This window comes from Urocitellus parryii, chromosome 11 (genome assembly GCF_045843805.1).
Source record: "Urocitellus parryii isolate mUroPar1 chromosome 11, mUroPar1.hap1, whole genome shotgun sequence".
Classification (NCBI taxonomy): domain Eukaryota; kingdom Metazoa; phylum Chordata; class Mammalia; order Rodentia; family Sciuridae; genus Urocitellus; species Urocitellus parryii.
The window spans coordinates 55,461,626-55,482,726 of record NC_135541.1 but is presented as its reverse complement, the minus strand read 5'-3'; the positions used below and the strand labels follow the sequence as shown (position 1 = coordinate 55,482,726).

General features: G+C 34.2%; 1 protein-coding gene across 1 annotated transcript in view; it reads right to left on the bottom strand.

Moving 5' to 3' along the window:
- Nucleotides 1–21,101, bottom strand: part of Tnni3k (TNNI3 interacting kinase) — a 277,900-nt gene that overhangs the window by 143,352 nt on the left and 113,447 nt on the right. Inside the window, exons 12-17 of the mRNA XM_026409759.2 lie at nt 18,189–18,275; nt 17,284–17,340; nt 16,422–16,514; nt 16,280–16,337; nt 15,961–16,155; nt 15,121–15,225 (exon numbers count right to left, since the gene is read on the bottom strand). Coding sequence (XP_026265544.1) covers nt 15,121–15,225; nt 15,961–16,155; nt 16,280–16,337; nt 16,422–16,514; nt 17,284–17,340; nt 18,189–18,275 — 595 coding nt within the window. The remainder of the gene's footprint in view (nt 1–15,120; nt 15,226–15,960; nt 16,156–16,279; nt 16,338–16,421; nt 16,515–17,283; nt 17,341–18,188; nt 18,276–21,101) is intronic.

Here is a 21,101-nt window from a genome sequence, read left to right as displayed (position 1 = left end):
ACCTTGCTGACCCCCTAACTCCAGTATCCTGTATTCCTGCAGTACCAGGTGTGATGCCAAAGTCTGCTGCCAGCTTCATCACTCCCTAGATGGGTCCCCTCAAACCATGGCTTCAGTGCCTTCCAAATGCCGCAGCAGCATAGTAGAGTGAAATGGATCGTGGATAAACAGCTTCCTAGGCCCTCCTGTGTGGATTGTGTCCCTGGGGTCTCTTCCATGAGTTCTCACTTCCATACCCTGGAATCTGCAATGGGTGTGATCTTACAAATAATGAGATTCCTCAAGCCATCATTCCTATTGTCTCTGTGCTAAGCATTTAACTTCTTACCTTTTTTGGTCATTTTGCATGCACTTTTTTGGCCAAACTGCATTTTAAAAATCCACTTTCTTGACTTTCTGCTCCCCATTCTCACAGTAAACCCAACAAAATGCTGCCAACAATGTTTAGGCCACAGCCTGAATATTGTGCTGCCTTAAAATTTCCTCTGCCAGATTAATTAGCCCATCACTTTTAAATTCAGCCTCACAGGAAGTCTTAGGATGTGGGCAAAACAGACAATTTCTTTGCCAGGATGTGGCAAGAAATGGCCTCTAGTCCAATTCCTAAGACAATCCTTATTTCCCTCTGAAACATCATGAAAATATCTTTACTTTCTGCATTCCCCTTGGCATTCTGGTCTGAGCTCCCACCGGAATTGACCAAGAAGCTGCACTCAACATTCTAAAGACTATCCAGCCTACATGTCCAAACTTTTCCAAACCCCTCCTGGAAACCAGTTTCAAAGCCTTCTTAACCACCTGTTCAGATTAGTTATAGCAGCAACCCCACTGCTTGGTACCAATTTCTGTATTCACATTTTTTTAATTCACTGTGACCAAAAGTACCTGATCAGGACAATTTAGAAGAGGAATAATTTATTTTGTCTTATAATTTCAGACATTAATCCATGGTCAGCTGATTTCATTGCTCTGGGTCCTGGGGGATGAGAATATTATGGCAGAGGGTATCTGCTCAGTTTATTACAGCTAGGAGGCAGGCGGGTGTGGGTGGTGGGGGCAGGGAAGCTGAACCCTTATATGGCACATCCCCAGTGATTTACTTCCTCCAGCCATGCTCCACCTGCCTATAGGTATCTTCCAGTACAAGTGCCTTCAAAGTATTAATATATCAACTGGATTAATCCACTGATTAGACTATGATTTTCATATCTAATCATTTCACCTGTGGATATTACTGCATTACTTCAGGAACTTTTGAGTTGATATGAAAATATCTAAACCATAACAGGTAAATACTCTGGGCTCTTTTTCTTTTTTACTATTCATTATGCTCTTACTATTTTAGATAAAGAGTAGAAACTAGTAAAACTGTCTTCTGCATTAGACAAGAACCTGAAAAAATGGATAGAGGGTAAACACATGTGTCAAAGGAGCTCTCTTTGTCTTCTCTCCTCCTGTCGATGTCTAGGGTCTCTTGACCAAATGCTAACATTTGCAGATAGTTATCCTAACCTTAGTGTGATACAGATTTGTATTCGTTGTATTGTATTGATATCTGAGTAAACCTTTCTTCTTCTGTTTCAGTTGTGTTGATTCTTCTTTAACTGGAATTGGTTTTGATATCCCCAGTCAAATTATTTGGCAAATGACTATTTCTCCTTCTTAAGGTTTTAAAAAGGACAAACCTTTTTGTTCATGATTAGACAGGTGCCAGTTCACATTACTTTGCATATCTCTTTTTAAGGATTTAACTATTTTACATCTAAAGTCCATATTAGGCAATTTACTTTTATCCACATTAGAAGGAAAAACTGTATGCATTTAAAGATTATAATTTGATGAATTTTAACATATATTATGCTCCTGTGAAATTACCACCATAAAATATAAAAACATTTCTGTCCCCCTAAAAGGATTCCTAGTCCCTCTTGCAATCTACCCCTTTCTTAGCCCTCAGCACTAGGAAAACATTTATCTTCTTTATCACACTACAGATTAGTTTACATGTTCAAGAATTATACATATTGAAACTGCAGGTATAGCTCTATAGTGGAGTGCTAAGCTAGTATGCACGCAGCCCTGAGTTCAATCCCTATCACTACTGAAAAAAAAAAGTTTAAAAATTGAAAAATATAATATGTATTCTCTTATGTGTGCTTTTTTCACATGACATAAATGTTAATAACAGAGAATAGAATTCTAACCAATTTTGGCCATATTTAATTGGAAAGCATAAAGAGTAACTGAGAAATGAAAAGAATGGCTTAGGTATTTGTGTTAAAGGAACCAAAGCAAGTTTTAATTCCTGTAAGTAGAAGGCATATGTTGGAGCTATTGAAATCACAAGGAACATATTAAAAAGGAACACAAATCCATGTTGGAAAGTAACTTCTGGGGTCAGTAAAAAATTAAAACTTTTTCATTAAGGCATTCAATAATCACTGTACTGAAGGAGCTGAGAACCAACATAAAACAAAAATGTGAAATGATTAATTTAGACATAAAAAATATAACAAGTTCAAGAAATGTTGCCACTGTTTTTTCAGGTTCACATGAATCTGATTTTAGTTTCTACATACTCTTTTCAGAGGAATATTTAAATAATTTGACTGTGACAAGCCAAACTGTTTTGAGACCTCATTGAAAGTCAAATGAAAACATTAATCAAATGCAAAAATATTCCAGTCAGGCATAGAAATGCTGCAGGTTAGAAAATAAAAATGTTGCCTGTGAGAAGGAAAATCAATTCATTTAGAAGAAGCAAGTATTGGTTCAAATCTACATGGTCAGTAGTGACTAAAAATCACTAGAATTTCAGGAGGTTATATTTTTCTTAAGAATCATCAAATACTCTGGGGCTATGTCTACATTACAAAACCAGTTTGTCTGACTAACTTTTCACCTGAGTAAATTAGAAAATCAGATCAGTCAAACAGCTGATTGTGTTTCCTTATTTTATATGTTTTCCTTTCCTTTTCTTTTTTGGATAGGCTTTAGTGACTAGAATGCAAATAATTATCTATAGCATAAAGCAGCCTGACTAGTGACTTGTATACTACTAGTTTTAATTGAACAAAAGGATGACTTTCTATTAAGTGCAAAAGAATTTTTAATATGAAGGGAGAAGCATCTTCTCATTTTTGTTATAATTTCTATAAAGTAGGGGTCTCATCATTAAGGCAACCTGATAAATGTATTGTTATCCAGTCAGAGTTACTCCTGTTTTGTGGTATATATCCCCATCTTTTAGACTGTATGACTATGAAGTGTGTGTAAAAATCTTAGTGTGTCACTTATGACCTTTGTCTTCTTAGTAATCTCTTCTGTCATTATGTTTTAAAAATGCCATTATATAGAGTTATGGGGATTTAATCAGATAATACATATAAAGCATTGAATTCAATGTGTGTCACAAAGATACTTTAGTTATTCTTCTATTCCTTGAATTTTCAGTAATTCATTTATGCATTTGGAAAATATTAGTTGGATTTCTCCTATGACCAAGTCACTGTTCTAAAGTGTTGTGAATAAAATGGTACAATATTGATAGCTCCTGCCCCAGTTAAGCTTAGTGTGTAGCAGGGAATACATTCAAGGACATGAGCAATTTTAACAGAGTGACACTTGTAATTCTGAAATAAATTAGAGCATGAATTATTGAAGGAACATGTGGGAAGACTTCCGGGAGGAAGCATCAGAAATAAAGGAGTTAGTTACTCAGTAGGGAATAACATGTGTGAAGGCTTACACTACATGTCTTTTTTTCTGATAAATGCTATAGATACAGAGTAAGAGAGAAGGTCCAAAAGAAAACACCACAACTGTTTTTTTTTTCTCTTTCTTGCTTGCAGTGCTGAAGTACAAGCTTGCAAATAACAGCTTGTTAGCTTCATATTTAGGAAGCAAAAGAAACTGTCAATCCCAGAGAAGGTTAATAAAAGTTCACTGCTAAATGTCTGCCTGGAAGGCCACCTATGTCTCAATAGGAGACTCAAAATGTCTTTCTCATTCTTTGTCTGAAATGAGAAAAAAAAAAAGAAATTAAAGAATGAGAAAGAATTAGAAGAAGCCTGCAATAAATCCTTTCCTTTAGAAACCCCACCAATTCAGGATCCTGCCTGAGACTAAATCTTTCATAGACCATAGACAGGAAAAAGTCTATTAAAATGTGCTTCATTCCCAAAGAAAAGGGTCACTCAAGATCATTGATCCTCAACTCTGAACCAACAGTTAATGAAAAACAACTGTTATTTTTAGAATTTAGAAAGGGGATTTCCCTCCCAATACAAGAGAAGGTAGACATCATCAATGTCCTGGTGCTATTTCATCTAGGAAACCAGGAACGCTTTTCACCAACTTTCTGTACATTTGTTCAAGTCATTAAATGGAGGCTCAGTGTCTGAGAATATAGTTCTTCATGTAAGGCTTGAAATGTAATTGATACAAAGATCATTGCTCCAGGATTAAAGAGTTCTAATCATTCTGCGGCTTGTATGAACTTTTCTCCATGCTAGTCAAGGTAATAGTAAGATTCTCAGACAAAGAGTGTGTTGTTCCCCACACCATTTAGTCACCACAAAATCTTTCGCCCCTAGTTAGCTGGATAAAGATAATCCTGACTACCCTGCAAATAGTTCTGGCCCAGCAGCTGGATACAAAATTAATCTTAGTCTGAGACTTTCTGGCAACTCTGTTACATGCAATTAATATAAATTATATTGTAATTTCTTTTATAGAATCTTTCCCTACAGTCCTCCCTTTGCTGTTGACCTGGCACCACTATTAATGACAAAGGTATCTATGAGAACATGGACACATTAGACATCATTATCTCTATTTTGCAAATGAGGAATCTGAGTCAGAAAGATGTTTATGTAGCATAACAATGATACAGTAAGAACAGGAATAGAAATGAGAAAAATGATTGTCTCTTAGAAATCAAGAAAGTGCAATTGTATGAATTCTTCCTTTTCTCTTACTATTGACGGAAGGGTAGGAATTAACCTTCTTAATATTAATTTTGAAAGTATCCACTCTGATCTTTATATGAGAAGGACAATTGCTGAATTGAGTCACTGAGTAAGCTCATTGGGCATAGAACAGGAAAACTGCCAAATCATGTGGATGTCCCATACACCTTCTGTAAAAGTACAGTCTCTTCTACCTATATGCTTTGACCTCCACAATGTGCTTCTGATAACCCTTTCCCCTCTATACTGTTTTTGTAAGCAAATGCTTGTTGAATAACTAAAGGACTGGTGTTTAATTCGATGCGTAAGTTTTGTGAATAGCTCTAGAAGCAGTAATCACTGAAAAGGATCCTAGATAATCAAATAACCCTGTCAACCCTTAGCTACATTTAATTCAAATTCTTCTCCAGATCTGCAACTACCTATTGAGAATGTCAGACTGAATCTGTGATTCAACTTTGAACCATGAAGGGATGAGAGTTCTCAATTAAAGAAATAATATGATTTAAATCCTATTTTCCTTCTTTATAGAAAACTATCTATAGTGGAACAATCCAGTTATTTCCCATATCTTTTTAGAAAAGATCTTTTTAGAAGATATTATTCATCTGAGATATTATAAGCACTATTGTGTAAGTTTAGTAATACAGTAAAAAAAAAAGAGAGAGAGAGACAGGCCCTTTGACGTATTTAATTCAGTAAACAAACTTGGGCATCCAAGAATATTAAGAAGTAAAATGATCTTTCAAAAATAAAGGAAAAATAATGATAACAATTGCTAATGTAGTTTCTCATTTAAATCTGATCAGTTAGGTATAATTGTTACCATAAATGAATGGTAAACAAATTTCCTAGGAACAAAAAATGTGGCAGAGCTGGGTTTCAAATGTGCATGGTCTGGATCCAGAGTCTGTACTGCCAATTCATTTGTCCTCTTGTCTTTCAGTAGGGCAGTATTACACACCAAAATAGATCCCCAGATCTGTCCATGCTGGATTTCAAGCCAGAGAAAACTAAAATTATTTGAAAAATTGTTTCTTCCTAAAGCTTTCAGGGAGGATTTAGGAAATATTCAACAAGAATAGAAAGTTTATAATTTCTGGACCACATTCAAGATATAGCTAGCTATTGGAAATTTCTTCAATGGGAAAGAAATATCCACCTATAAAGATCATTCTTCATTTACTAGCTAGTAAATCCTGACTCTGGGGCCCTATTCAGTTGCAGTGAAGCTTCAGTGTCTTAAGAAGGCAGTAACATAAATGAATCTCAGCAAGCAAGGGTGGAAAATTTTGAATTGAGAAATGCACAGATACCACAAGGCAGCATTAATATCAATATTGAAAGGTTATCTGTTCAGGAAATCGACAAAGTGCCAAGAGGGCTTTCAAGGGCCTCCCAACAAATGAAAGCAGAAAGAAATGGTCAAACAGAAAAGCCATTTTGACATTTTCAAAAGCTGGCTTTATACAGATCACATTTACAAAGAATGGAAAATGGCAATGTAAGGAACCAGTAGTAACATTCAGAAAAGCATAGTCCAGTAAGTTCACTGCAAGTCATGGGAAGCATTGGAAAGGCTTAAGAGGATCAAAAGGGGAATTACTTCTACTCCACACTCAGCCCTTGAGTAAGGGAAGGTAAAACACACTTCTTCCTCCCTGGTCTTAAGAGTTCTCAGGGAATGACTGTGATGTGCTGGAAAGAGGCAGCAGAGTAAATCATTATTCCACACACACACACACACACACAAAACAACCACTGGATATATATATCAACAACAAGCAAATTTTGGTATCACACAATTCCTAGTTTGGGCCAAATTAATACTTGACTTTCTGTGTTCTCCTCCAACACAGACACAAATACACCTCCCCCAAACATAAAATCTTGTGTAGTGTTTCTAATGTCTTATGATTGCTTAGAACCCACTTCTATTATGTGAGGTTTAGGGATTTGTTTGACTGGGATGACTTTGCAAAGATTCTAATGGAAGGTACCCCAAGAGATGGTAGAATTCACCAGGTTTGTTCAAGTAATATAATAAGGTGGGCAAAATGAATGAGTTTTCCTCTGACTTAAATATACCTATTTTAATTTAAAGGGAGTATATGTCCAAGGAAATTTAGTTAATGAGGTGGTAAAAGCACAATTTTTAGAATTAGTGGATGCAGCCAAAATAAAATGAGACATTCTAATGGAGGCAGCTGATAGAAGAACATTTTAACTGGTCCCAGAATAAAATTTCAGCTATCTCTAGAGGAGTACAAACCGAGAACTACTCAGGACAACAGTATACTGTAGCAGTGGGGTAGGGAAGTGTGAAGAGCTCAGGTTGAGGAAACTGAACCAAAACGGAAATGTGATGACAGTATTTGGGACATAGCTGGCCCTCTGGAAACTAAAAATGAAACAAGAGGCAGAGGTGATTTCACTCAGAAAATCAGGGTAAGTTAGACAGTGAATTTTTAAAAAAATAATGAGTAGAAAAATCCACTGTTTTTCTGGAAGCTGGGAGCTGAGGACAGATAGACTTCAAATGGAAACTGAGAATACCAGAAATGGAAATGGAAACTATGAACAAACATCAATATCTGAATGAAGCTTGTGTATAGGAATACATTAATTTGTAGCACCAAATGGTTAAGGAGCACCTTCTGCTATTTCAGGAAAACAACATTCTCTGAATATGATACTCATATGTTTCCACATTCCTAAAGGTAATCTTGGGTTTTAACTTAACAAAGGTAAATGAGATTTATTTTGAAATTAATTTATATATAATATGGTCATTAAGTCGTTTTCACTATATTTTTCAATTAATGCTATTAGTTTATTAATTGCAAAAATGTTTGTATAAACAAAAATATTTAGCATGTAACTAACATATTTGTGTAACTAATTTATAAAAAATCTGGAGCAGATTTCTTGATTATTACCAGTACCCAAATGCCTCCTACCTGTTATCCATCGTGCAAATAGGGTCCATGTAGTACAGATTTCTGGTTGCCCATCAAAACTCACTTCCTCCTCTGGCACACATCTAGTTTACATTTCTCAGTATCCCATAAAGTTACAAATATGGCTTGTGATTGAACTTCAGAGAATGGGATATGACTATGACAGATATGTGTCAATCTAAATGCCTACCCCATACAACATATCAGAAACAACTTATATATTGTTGTCCCACTTACACTACCTTCAAAGAGGATGACTTCCAAGGAGACCCGGTAAGTCACACATTGAATATGAGTCCTGAGAGACCTCATGCATAGGGACAATCCCAACTACATTGACAGCAATGGTAACTGTTTTTTTTTAAATGCATCAACTTGGAAATATGACATCTGATGACAATTTTGGACATAAGTGTTTCAGAACCACAGGTAGTACTTAAGCTCTGAAGTCCTAATTCCTAAAGCATCCATTGTATGCAATGAATTGATTTCTCTTTCTTGCAACCCATTTGATCATAGTTATTTCTCATTCTTGGAAAAATTTTAAAAATCCCTCAACTCATTTTTATAAGGTTTAATTTCCTTAGAAATCCAGTTTCGAAAGACTGTAAGCATCATGTGGAAATACATAGGTTTATATGTGCATTGACATATAACACACATGTATATACATAGATATTAATCTTTCTGTATATATGTGTATCTATTTATTACACATTTAGCATCCCTAATCTAGGAATCCAAAATCTAAAATGCCTCAGAATGCAAAGATTTTGACCACTGCTAAGATGCTCAAGAAGTTTTGGATTTGGGAGCACTTTGAGGTTTGGATTTTCAGGTTGGGGATTCTCAGCTGGTAAACTTTGTGAAAATATTCTAAAACCTAGAAGAATCCAAAATCTATAACATTTCTTGTCCCAAGCAATTTTGATGAGGAATATTCAACCTGCACATATAATTCTCTATTCTACTAAGGTTTATATTCTTGAATTCCCACAAGAATTGTTGTACACTGCGATTGTCTGATGTTGAAATTTTTATTTTTGTTTTGGCTACCTGTGAAGATTCTACACTCCTGGGAACTTTCTAGTATCACTCATGAATTATAAGTAAGTTAGATACTTTAAAAGGGCCTAGTATAGGTAGAACAATTCTCATGAAAACTGATGGGTCTTGAGACTTACTCTGTACCACAAGTACCATGAGTCTATAGATCCCTGACTTTTGCCTCAATTACTGAATGAATGATTATTTATTTAAAGTGATGATATTTAAAACATTTGGAGTTACATTGTAACTCAATATTCTAATATTTAACTCTGCTCTGATAACAGAGAAATATGAAATTGTATGGCAAATAGTTAAGAGGAGTAGTTAGCATCAGACTAGAAGGTAGCTTTCAAGCTTACCTATCTACTAGAAACACCTGGAGTGCTATAGAGATTTGAATTTAATCAGTGTCAAGATTTTTTTTAAGTTTTTTTTTTTAATGATTCTGTGTAGCCAGAGTTGAGAGTCACTGTACTGTGGTATTTTCTCTTTTCCCTGGATCACAAAAAGTGCTTAGAAGTCTTATTTACTATGGATTCCCAAGTGCCGCCTAAGACATTTTGAATCAATCCATTCAAGGATATGGCCTTTGAATCTGCTTTTTAATTTTTTTAAAATTTTTGTTGTTATTTATTGTTTTAATGAAGGCCTCCAAATGATTCTTATGACTAGGAAGTTTGGGAAGTATTTCACGAGGCTCTAAACTCTGATAAAGAAAGTTCTATGATCCTTCCTTCTCAGCTGTATCCCAGAGCATAGCATATATACTGGGTCAATCAAGTATTCAGTAAGTATTTTACGTTAATTAATTAACCCACTTACTTCTAAAATGGAAATTAATAAAAATAATTATTTGCAAAATTTAAAATACCACGTGGTGTAATTACTGGTTTTATACCAGAGAATCACAAAAACAGAATTACCAAAGATTTCAAAAGAGTTTCAATGGGTTCTTTTGTAAGACTTCTGTAAATATTTTAATGTAATCAGTTAATTGGTCTGCATGAAGTCTCTTCAAGAAGGCATTTGTCAATGGATGCTAAGTTCTTTTATTGCAAAAGTCACAAGTCAAGGAATAGCTGAAAATGGGACTCTAATCTATGCAAATGAGGACAACAGCTATATTGGAAAAACAATAGATAACTTCTTTTACTTGATCATTGTGTTGTTTTAAAGTATGGGAGTTTTATATTTTGTGTTCAATTGAAAGGCACAGACATATGTCAACTTAAAAACAACTATTAAATTTTTCTATCAGTTTTTTTCTTTGATGCTTCCTAAAATCTTCACTAATTTAGTTAAATGTCATCTTTAAAATTAAGATTCTTTTAGTCTTTACCAGATTTGTCCTTTTAAATTATCTGTCATTCAACATTGGAAAGTTTGCTGTTTTTAAATTATCACTAATTATTTTCCTTTATATTCCCCAGAATAAGCTGACACTCAAAAACCAGCAGTGAGTCCTTCTCAGATCTAGACTGCACACTAATTAGCTGTGCTTTATAAAAAGTAGTATCTGTATGTATGAGGTTATTGTAGAGTGTTTTTTATCAACGCTCTCCCCATATAAGAGAACAAATGAGAGACTAAGATCAATAAAATTAATATTTGTGTAGAGCTTCAAAACTTATAAAGTCTCATGGGAGTGTGGTATGGCCATTTTGTAAAGGAGGTATCCCTATTTCATTTCTTACAGTGCTGTTATAAAATAGTATAGACCTATCTGGGAGAAGACCAGTCATGTGATCAGTATATATTTGCAGTGATGTTTCTGTTTCAATGTCAAACCCTTTAGAAAAGGTATTTTTTCCAAGAAGACATTGACTACTGTATTAAGTAAAAAGCTTTAAAACCTTTAGTTGTAAACCATGGTTTGAAAGATCCAATGTCACAAGATGAGTGCGAAAAATTTAGGCTAGGTATAAGTTGGCAGATGATGGGTTCCATAGAAATTAGTGTATTCCTGCTTAAAACTCTGAATACTTTAAAAATATTTAAACTCCTTGGGCCAAACAAAACATATCTGAATAAGAACTCAACCTTTGCTCCATATCAGCAGAAGATAGTATGTGGAAGAAGAAATAAAACAGAACACAGAAGCATGTGGAGATGAGATGAAAAATGATTTATGGTTTAGCGGAATCAAAACTGTAAGACTGAAATACAAATAGCAAAATTTGTAAATATTATTGATGCCCATCCAAGATCAACAGACTTCTATTTCTCTCTTTGGGCATAGTTTCATTGTTGTAGTTAAAATATAGTACAGTGTTAAAAGGATGATGAGGATGGAACCTAGATTACTATCTTTAATCAGTTTCCTTATCTGTAAAATGGAGATAATAACACTGTAGCACAGAATTGCTGTGAAATTAAATGAGAACATGACAAAATCTTAGAGGAGTTCTCTTCCTGTTGTAAAAGCTAATAAATGGTAGGTATCATTGCTATTCTCATAATCATTGGAAAGAATTATTTCCTTATTCATTCCTTCAATTTTCCTTTAGTATATACTGAAGATCAAAATTAACTTTACCTACTGTATAATACGCCTCAGAGAGGCTTTGCTTGCCAGGGAAAAATAGGTTTTTTTAATTTCAGTCAAATAATATCAATAACCTCAAATGCAAATACAGATGTGTTCTTTTTCTGTATGTTTATCAGTAATCTTAAACAGTTTCTTTCCTTAAAAATTATAAATGGCATTGAGTAAGTTACTAGATTTTGTCTAAAAGTAGCCATACTTATATCAACTAGGCCATTTCTTCCTAAAATGATATTCTTAAAGTATTCAAAGCCTTTGTTTTAGCTAAAAATACATTGATTGAGCATCTACTATGTGTGGACACTATGCTTAGTTCTGGAAATGTGGGATTAAGAGAAAAAGGTCTCTGACTTCAAGTTCTGCCTTGTCTGGAGCACTGGAGAGATAATAATGTTAGCAAATCATGTTAATAGAAAAGCAAACCAGTGTCTGAGTTCCACACACTCTGACATGCATGTTTCCCTCTCCTATTTTCAGTGGGACTCCCTAAATACTCTGAAAAACAAGGGTGAATGAATATAGTAGGAACAGACTGAGGCAAGAATCATGCCTATTCTTCAACTTCTGGTTTTAGCTCCAAGACCACCAGGAAGCATTCCACGATACATTGATTTTTTTACTGACTTGCAATCCCTTTAAATTTTCTGTTTCAAAGTTGCTATTTAAAATGGCTTTTAAATCATTTTGGCCCTTAATCATTTTGAATTCAGTTGCTTGCTGGGTAAATGACCTATCTACCCATTAGAGGGTAGTAAACCCTTGGAGGGGCAGGATCCATGTTTTTTGTACCTGCATTAATCTGGAAAACTGAATGTTTTATTGTTGTTATAGATTAAAGATTGATAAAAAATAGTCCACAAATAATCAATGCACTAGTTGGGACAATACATTGTAGGTATCTATTTTTTCATAAATTTTGAAGAATTTTTATTTCAAACATTTATGTTAGAGGAGCAAAAATGGTAAATGTAAACCTGTATCTGTTATATATAGTAAATATTTTATATTCACTTTTAGTCAACATTTATATTTTTAGTTCTGCTATATAACTGATGGCAACAACTTGCACTTACAAGGCAACAGAATGTACTCTTAATTGTCCTACAAATGAAGAGTTATACTAGAGAAAACTTTCAGTCATCATTCATTTGTTTTAATGCCATTTGCAAAGATGGTTAGGGTGGTAAAGTAATAATCCCTAAGCTCAAAATCATCAGTTTGCATTATGTTAATTTATCATCTAAATCTGTTTCCTAAATATTGTTAGCAAAACTCAAAGAAAATAATTATGCTTATTAACATCATATTTGTTTTGTAAAAAGAGGTAAAGAACCTATAGTTAGGCTGGGGTTAACGTATGGTTAACAGTGAAGAAGTTACTTTTATTTGAAAATCACTAAATAATTATAAACAAGTCTCATTTACTTCCAAGATTCTACCACTCTCATGTCTGATTTAATTTTCTACTTTCATTTATACTTGCCACTAGAGAAATTCTGCTTTTCATTGCTTATCACAAAATACTGCAGTAACTTCCTCCGCAGGTTCTAGACTTTACCTTCAAGGTTATCTTTTGCCATAGGTTAATTACTATTTCTATAATGTAGCCTCAGATTTGTAATTTCCAGCTCAAATATCCTTAGTGCCTACTTTTGCTAAAAGAACAATGTCTAAACCCTAGTCCAGCCCACACTGATTTCTGTGCTCGTTTTATTTTTCCATATTTCTTTCCTAATTGTCTCTTCATACACTATATACATAATAAAAACACACGTTTTGTACTAAGATGAAGTTATTCATAGTTCCTATGTATGCCTTTACTTTTCTAATCTCAACCTATTTTATAAATGTCTCCTGTGAACCTAGGATCCTTTTTCAAATTCTATTCATCCCTTACGACCAAGGTCACATGTCACCTATTCCATGGAGCTGACACTGAACTCCTCAGAAGTAAGTAACATTCTTTGTTCTGAAATTTTATAGAAAATTTCACTCTCTATTTTATAGAACTTGTTATTTGGTACTTACAATATATTTAGGTGAATATTTGTTTGTTCTTAGAATGTGAAGGATCCTTAAAAGTAGATTCTGGTGCAGTTTCCCTTTGTAAGTTCTACTGTGCCCGGTATAAAGGCTTTAAACATAATAGATGTCCAAATAGTTTTTGAGTAGAGTAATTCATTAATATTTAGTAGCTTCAGAACTGTGAGTTTTGTATAAAAGACTATATAAAGGACTCATATGAACCTTACTGATAATCATTAAAGCAAAGTTATTTTGTGGAATAATATGCCTTGTTTCATAACTCCATCAGTGGTTTTCCAGCTCTTCTCTACAGTACCTTTGAGATTCTACAGACATGACCCAGGGCACTTCCTACTTAAAAAGGGGAGGTGCCACATTTTGTATATTGGCCTTTTGTGTAAGACTTTGCTTGGAGAAACGATTCATTATTTAAGAAAACTTTTAGTTTCTTAAAGTTTTTAGGCGAGTGCGCTACTGCTTGAGCCACATCCCCAGCCCAAGGAAACTTTTTGAAATCCCCTGGGGTTCCACCATGGGGGCACTTTGATTCTACCTTTGTTTCAAGTCTCTATTTCTCATGAAAGCCTCTTAACATGAAAACTAGGTAAACAAGCTGCTCTAGTTTGGCTGAATTCACTAATTCCAAAATACCAAAATAGTAGCACAAAGTAGTACTTCAAATAGGGTCCTCCTCTAACAAGTGACTTTGTATGAGACATGACAGTTTTTAGGAGTCAATGAGCTTAATTCTTGATCTGACCTTCCTTACCTGGAAAGTACAATCATGTGTTTGCTTAAGAATGAGGATATGTTCTGAGAAATGGATTTTTAGGGGTGATTTTGTCATTAGGCAAACATCACAGAGTGTACTTATACGAACCTAGATGATATAAGTCAATCACTAAATATGGTCTCTTGATGCATGAGATGCAGTAAACATGAGATATATGAGGTCAGCTGCCAGCATAACATGCCATATTGTTTTACAGTAAATTTTTTAATAAGTCAAAGTGGTAGTTTAAAATAATAATAAAAAGTATAATACCAATACTTAAACCAGAAATGTAGTTGCTAAATTATCATTATCAAAATGATAATTGTGCTATACTTGTGCTATACTTTTCTACACTTGCAATATTATAGGTTTTTTTACATCAGTACTGCCACAAACCTGAGTAACATGGTGCACCACTTTACCATGGCTGCAATGTCCCTGAGCTATAATAATTTTTCAGCTCAATTATAATTTTATGGGACCTCGGTTCCACTGTCATGAAAACACTGTCATAAGGCACATGATTATAGTTTGTTGGCACATCTTACAAGCAGCACTCTTTCTGTATATTCTTTCTAGACTTGGAAGATGCCTGAGAAGCAGTTTTATATAGCCTTCTATTTTGGTAAAAGACAAAACTTTCTATTGCCTGGGCTTATGATAGCCCATTCCTTGTTCACAGAGTAGGGAGAAAATACTGATCTGCAGTAAATCTAAAATTTATCTTTATTGAATTTATCTTAGGCTACTAGTCATTCAGACAATTCTAAGTTCATTATTAGGGAAAAAAAATACCTGTTCAAGTCACGGTGTATAATTGGCTGTGTCAGGTTGTGAAGGTATTCCATACCTTTGGCAACATCTACTGCAATAATTAATTTAGACTGCAAATCAAGAATCCTAAAATTTAAAAATAGATTCAGTGGAAGGAAAAAAGTCAAAACCAATGCCATATCTCTTAAAAGAAATCAAGGTATATATGTTTTGTTTTTTCTGTGTAATTTTAGTCTATTTTTTTATTAATTGAAGGTTATAGGAAAAATTTAACAAATCTGGAAAAGTAACTTTTCTACCTCAGAAAATGCTTAATTATAGGTCAACTCAGGAATACAATACATTTCATTTAAAATATTGTACCTGATTTTCTAATTTATTTGCAATATATTTAAATTCTTTGTAATAAGGTAATGATCTATTTTAATAACTGCATGAAACCACATTCTAATTACTGTATGCATAGATCTAGGAAACAAATTCAAATTAGGCTTGTGCAAGATCATTTCTTTTTAAAACTTCCTTATATGGTGATCTTGGTAATTATTTTCTTCTGAGTTTACACATATCTGCTTTATTGGTATGTCAAATAGCGTAATAATGTTTCAGTTGCCAGTTTAAATTCTTTGATTTGTTACCTTCAACTGAATTCCTATTAATAAGTCACAGAAATATTTCTATTCCTTGAAATACAATAATTAGTCATAAATTATTAGCCATATTTAATGCACACTCACTAGTATTCAGAGGTTTCCAAAGGTGAAGTTTCATGCAATCAGAAAGCCTCCGAAATGCCTAAGATAATTTTAATGCCATGTTGAAAGCCATGTTCAAGTATAAGGGAGAAGAAGAGACTCATACCTCTTTTGCTCATGAAGGAGGGAAAACAGAGAACCTCCTGATATGTACTGAGTGACGATGGCAAATTGGCTGGGATCATTCAAGCAAGCACCCACAAACTGAATTACACAGGGATGATTGAGCTGGCAGAGAATGGACACCTCTCTGCAAAACATATCCACATCTGATTTGGAGCAGTAAGTGTTGGCCCGATAACTAGAAATGGCAGCAAGAGGAAATACTCATTAATTGAGGAATCCAACAAGAGGTTTGCTGTGTATATAGTTGTCAAAGCTCACCACTCTATCTAGATGGTAATGTTTTTCATTTGTTTGCTTACCGTTTTATAGCCACTATTTTATTTCTGCATCGTCCTTTATATACTTTCCCAAAAGAACCTAAAATTGTTTAAAATAAATAAATAAGTACATATTATCTTGAGCTCATTTTAATTAAAGTAGACCTATAGTTTCTTAGGTTACCTGAGCCAATAATCTCATGGAACTCAATTTCTGAGAGTTGAAGATGGAAATGTGAAGGCAATCCAGCCCTTAGGAGGAGGACATCAGCTTTCTCTGGAAACAGGAATTGTCATTATACTTTTTAAAATTTAAAAGCACACATGTGAATATGTACTACATACACACACACACACACACACACACACAGGACATGGCATCCCTGGGGTACAGTTTATATAACATCGTAATAAAGTTCTTATCTAGTCAATCCTTTCAACCTCTATCAATAGGTTAAGTTAAATAGCAATAAACTAAAACTCAAAAGCATGCAAATTAAATGGCAGAAAACAAGCACTTCAGGTATTCTAAAGAAATACTCAAAACTAAAAAATATTTTTAAAAGACTGCATATTTAAATAGTTAAATATAAATTTATAATGTAATTATATTCTATACTCTTCTGGTCCAGTGGAATTAATTTTGGTTTATAGCAAACATTCAAAAAAAGTTCCCAAATTATTACTTATGTTTGGAAAAGAAGTATGCTTTTGCTAATTTTTCCCTAAGGTACATCCATTCCCAATTCTTTTAAAATAAATATTAGTATTTGTAATTTATATTTTATTAAAAAATACAAATATTCACAAAGCATTATGAGAATTGATGCACTTCAAAACTCATAAATGTTCACTGTCATATCTTAATGAACTGCAAAGGCATAAAAGATAAGGTTAATTATAAGAAGGATGATCTGTTGATAATATTGCTTATGCTTATAAAATAGTCATTATTCATAATATGTTAAACAAAATAGAATGTTATCATATTTAGGCAATAATTATCCTGAGTGATAAAATATAAGAGTTTTCCCATTTACAAGTACCTTTTGTCATGCTTTTAATCTTCCCCAATGGGGATGGAACAGACACATAGGAGCCATCTAGAAATCAAATTATATAATAGAGTTGAAAGTAGCAATCATTTTTTTCTACATAAAAGTTCAACATTATAAAAAGAAACAGGTGATGAAACCAAGAAAAACCATAGCCTAAGGCCCAAATCTATTCTCTGGATACTGAAACTGTACTACAAGTGTTTATTTAGAAAGCGCATAAAAAGATTAAAAAGAAATCCAATTTGTAGCAGACTCCAGCAGATTTAATTTGTGTCTGGCTATGAGTATTCTCTGCCCTGCCGTAATAGATAACTGAAATGGAAAATGATCCTTCTCAGTTTACTCAGGCCTTACTACTCTTGTCCAAGCCTCATACACATCCAGTCCAGGTAAACTTAAACCCAACTGTGGATTAATGAGAGTTGGAAAATAGCCTAAATGGAAGCTGCTACTACTGCTTCTTCTTCTTCCTTTTTTTTTTTTTTTTACTTTTTAAAATTTGCTCTAATTAGTTATACATGACTGCAGAATGCACTTCAATTCATTGTACATAAATTGAGAACAACTTTTCATTTCTCTGGTTGTATACAAAGTAGAGTCACACCATTAGCACAACCATACATGTACGTAGGGTAATAATGTCCATCTCATTCCTCGATCTTTCCTAGCCCCATACCACCTCCCCACCCTTCTCCCCTTTGCCTTATCTAAAGTTCCAAATGGAGGCTTCTTTAAATTCGTTTTCACATAGATAATTTTTTTTTTCTAAAAATAAGGTTAATCTGACAAAGTCTATGCTCTCCCACTATCCCCAGAATGATAATAACAGAAACACAGGTTTGCCTTTAGGCACGGTTTGTACAGCAATGAAACTTGAATAAAAACGATGGTACCTCCTCCAGGCTGAGAATATTCATTACAGGGCAGTTCATCCTGGGGTCTCTTATAATGCTTCAGGAGTGTGACAATGGCATCGTGGCCTTAATGAAAAGAAAAAAGAACAAAGAATCTTAATTTCAGCTTGATTTATTCATTAAACCACCGGTCCAAAAAATGATTGGAGGTAGCTTAAAAAGAACACATATCTTAAGGGCCAATATGCTGCAACACAAATTTAGTATCTTTATTCATTTATTAAAAATAATTTATTAGGATGACTGTATGTGAGGCACTGTGGTGGGTAAATGATACAATAAATGAGGTAACCATGGTCCTACCCATAAGAAGCTTACAATGTAGTTGAACAAATAATTATAGGAATAATGAGAATTTCTAAATGAGGAAGTAATAAGTTCCAAGAGGGTATATAATAAAGGCATGGTTAAAAGGGTTCAAAACACATGTGGTAACTATATTTGCTGTGATTGTGCATTACATTTGGTTGGCAGTTCCAGTAAGGCACAGTGCTAAAATAAATAACATGCATTTCTGTAGTGCAAACAGCTGACTACCCATAGATTTTTTAGTCCTCTTTTGCAGGGTTATTTTGTCCCTGGGAATGGCTGCCTACCTAGGGATAAAATTTCCATCTGACCCTCATATAACTGTGGCCTTGTGACATATCCTCACCAAGGCTGTATAAGCAAAAGTGATATCACTTCCAAATCTGAAATTTAGGTTGCAGTCCATCCTTCTTTACTTCTCCTATCTGCTGGCTGGATGCAGAGAATTCTGAGGTTCTAGGGGTTGAGAGAAAGTCATCTACTGAGGGGAACTGCCCATCCTGGAATGTTAAGAGATTAAGAAACACCACTGACAGTCTGGAGTTTATTAATTGCAGTAGGAACTTATTATTGTAAAAGATAAAAAATGTTAAATGCTCGTCTGAGTAAACTATTGATTTTCAATAGAATAAAACTCTGATGATCCTTTATGTTTTTGCTATAAAAACAATCTACTGAAGCTAAATTATAAAAGGGAAAAACCATCAACCTTAAAGACCTTATCAAAAGACTTATAAAATACAATAAAATCCATTGTAAAAATGGCAGACTTTAGATATTGGAAAAGCACAGTACTTTGGTCAGCCAATGACTAGCTAATGTGTAAAGTATATGCTGGCAGTAGTACTTGCTTATCAAGGACTCCCTTCAAAGATTTTGAATGAATTGTATATGTAACATCATGAGATAGAAAAAATACCACATTTACTGGCACTAAAAGTTTTCCCAAAGGTAATATCCCAATATCACAATTTTTAAGAAATAAAAAAGTATTGTGATCACAAATGAAAAAAAACTTACAGCAAAACTTACAGCAAAACTTACATATAAGCTATCTACATAGTTAATAACTCATGTCCATTTTGTTATCATCTTTAGCTTTCTATTCATGACTGATTCTTTTTCTTAAATCATAAACATAGGTAATGCTGAAATGATGGGGACTAGTTGCATGAGCACTGTTTATTTAAATTCTTGTGTGTTCATGATCAGGAAAAACTCAAGAACCTGAATAGCATGAGCCAACAGACAAGTTTCTAAGTGAAGCCTAAATAGGTAGAGATAACAGATATTACAAAAGCCTGAAAAATGATCAAACTTGCCATGTTCAAGAAATGAAGAAGTCCAGTGTGGTTGCAGTATGACAAGCAAGGATGACAGTGGTATGCCTCTATATGGAGTGGCACTTTTCAAACTTTTAGGGTGTGTAAGAATCACTTGGAGGGTTAGGCATGTAGCTCAGTAGTAGAGTGCTTGCCCACCTGATGTGAAGCCCTGGGTTCAGTACCAACCCCCAACGACGCAGTTCTCACACACACACAAAAAAAAAATCCTTAGAATACAAGTCAAAACACAGATTCCTGAGTCCTATCTTCAGAGATTCAGTTTGAAAATGTCTGTAGTAGGGTGTGAGTGTTGCTTTTCTAACAAGGTCCTTACTGATGTAGAGATTTATAGGTTAGGGTCATAGCTTGAATTTTGGTATAGATAAGATGGGGAACCACTGAAGGGTTTTAATTGAAGACTATATATATATATATATATATATATATATATATATATAATATAGTGTTCATCATATATGTGTGTGTGTGTATATATGTGTGTGTGTGTGTGTGTGTGTGTGTGTATATATATATATATATATATATATATATTGTAGATGGACACAATACCTTTATTTTGTTTATTTATTTTTATGTGGTGCTGAGGATCAAACTCAGTGCCTCACATGTGTGAGGCAAGCGCTCTCCGGCTGAGCCACAACTCCTGCCCCTTAAGAATATTTTTTGTCTTACACATTATTTATGTTAGTTTTGGAGGAATAAGGATTGAACCCAGAGGAGCTGTACTACTGAGCTATATCCCCAGACTTCTTTATTTTAAGACAGGGTCTTGCTAAGTTGCTTAAGGCCTCGCTAAATTGCTGAGGCTGGGCTTAAACTTGCAATCCTGCATCAGACTCAAAAGTTGTGGGGATTATAGGCATGCACCCCCATGTCTAGTTTGTCTTACTTTTTTAAAAAAATCCTAATCTATAGACTAGAAATGATGATGCAGCCTTTAAAGACTATTTTCATGATGAAGTAGAATAATGCAATCTGCCTGATAGTTCTAACACGTAAATCTGCCTTTGAGATCTTCTCTATTCTTGCCGTACTTTCCCCCACCCCAAGTATTATAAATGAATCACTTTAGAACACCAGATACATTTTTCTACATATCAAAGTATTCATTTTCTATCGCTGCTTCTGTTAATTACCACAAACTTAGTAACCTCCGTAATAAAAGTTTATTATCTGTTGTTCTGAAGGTCAGAAGTTCAACATGATTCTCCTGGGCTCCAGGTATCAGGAGGGCTGT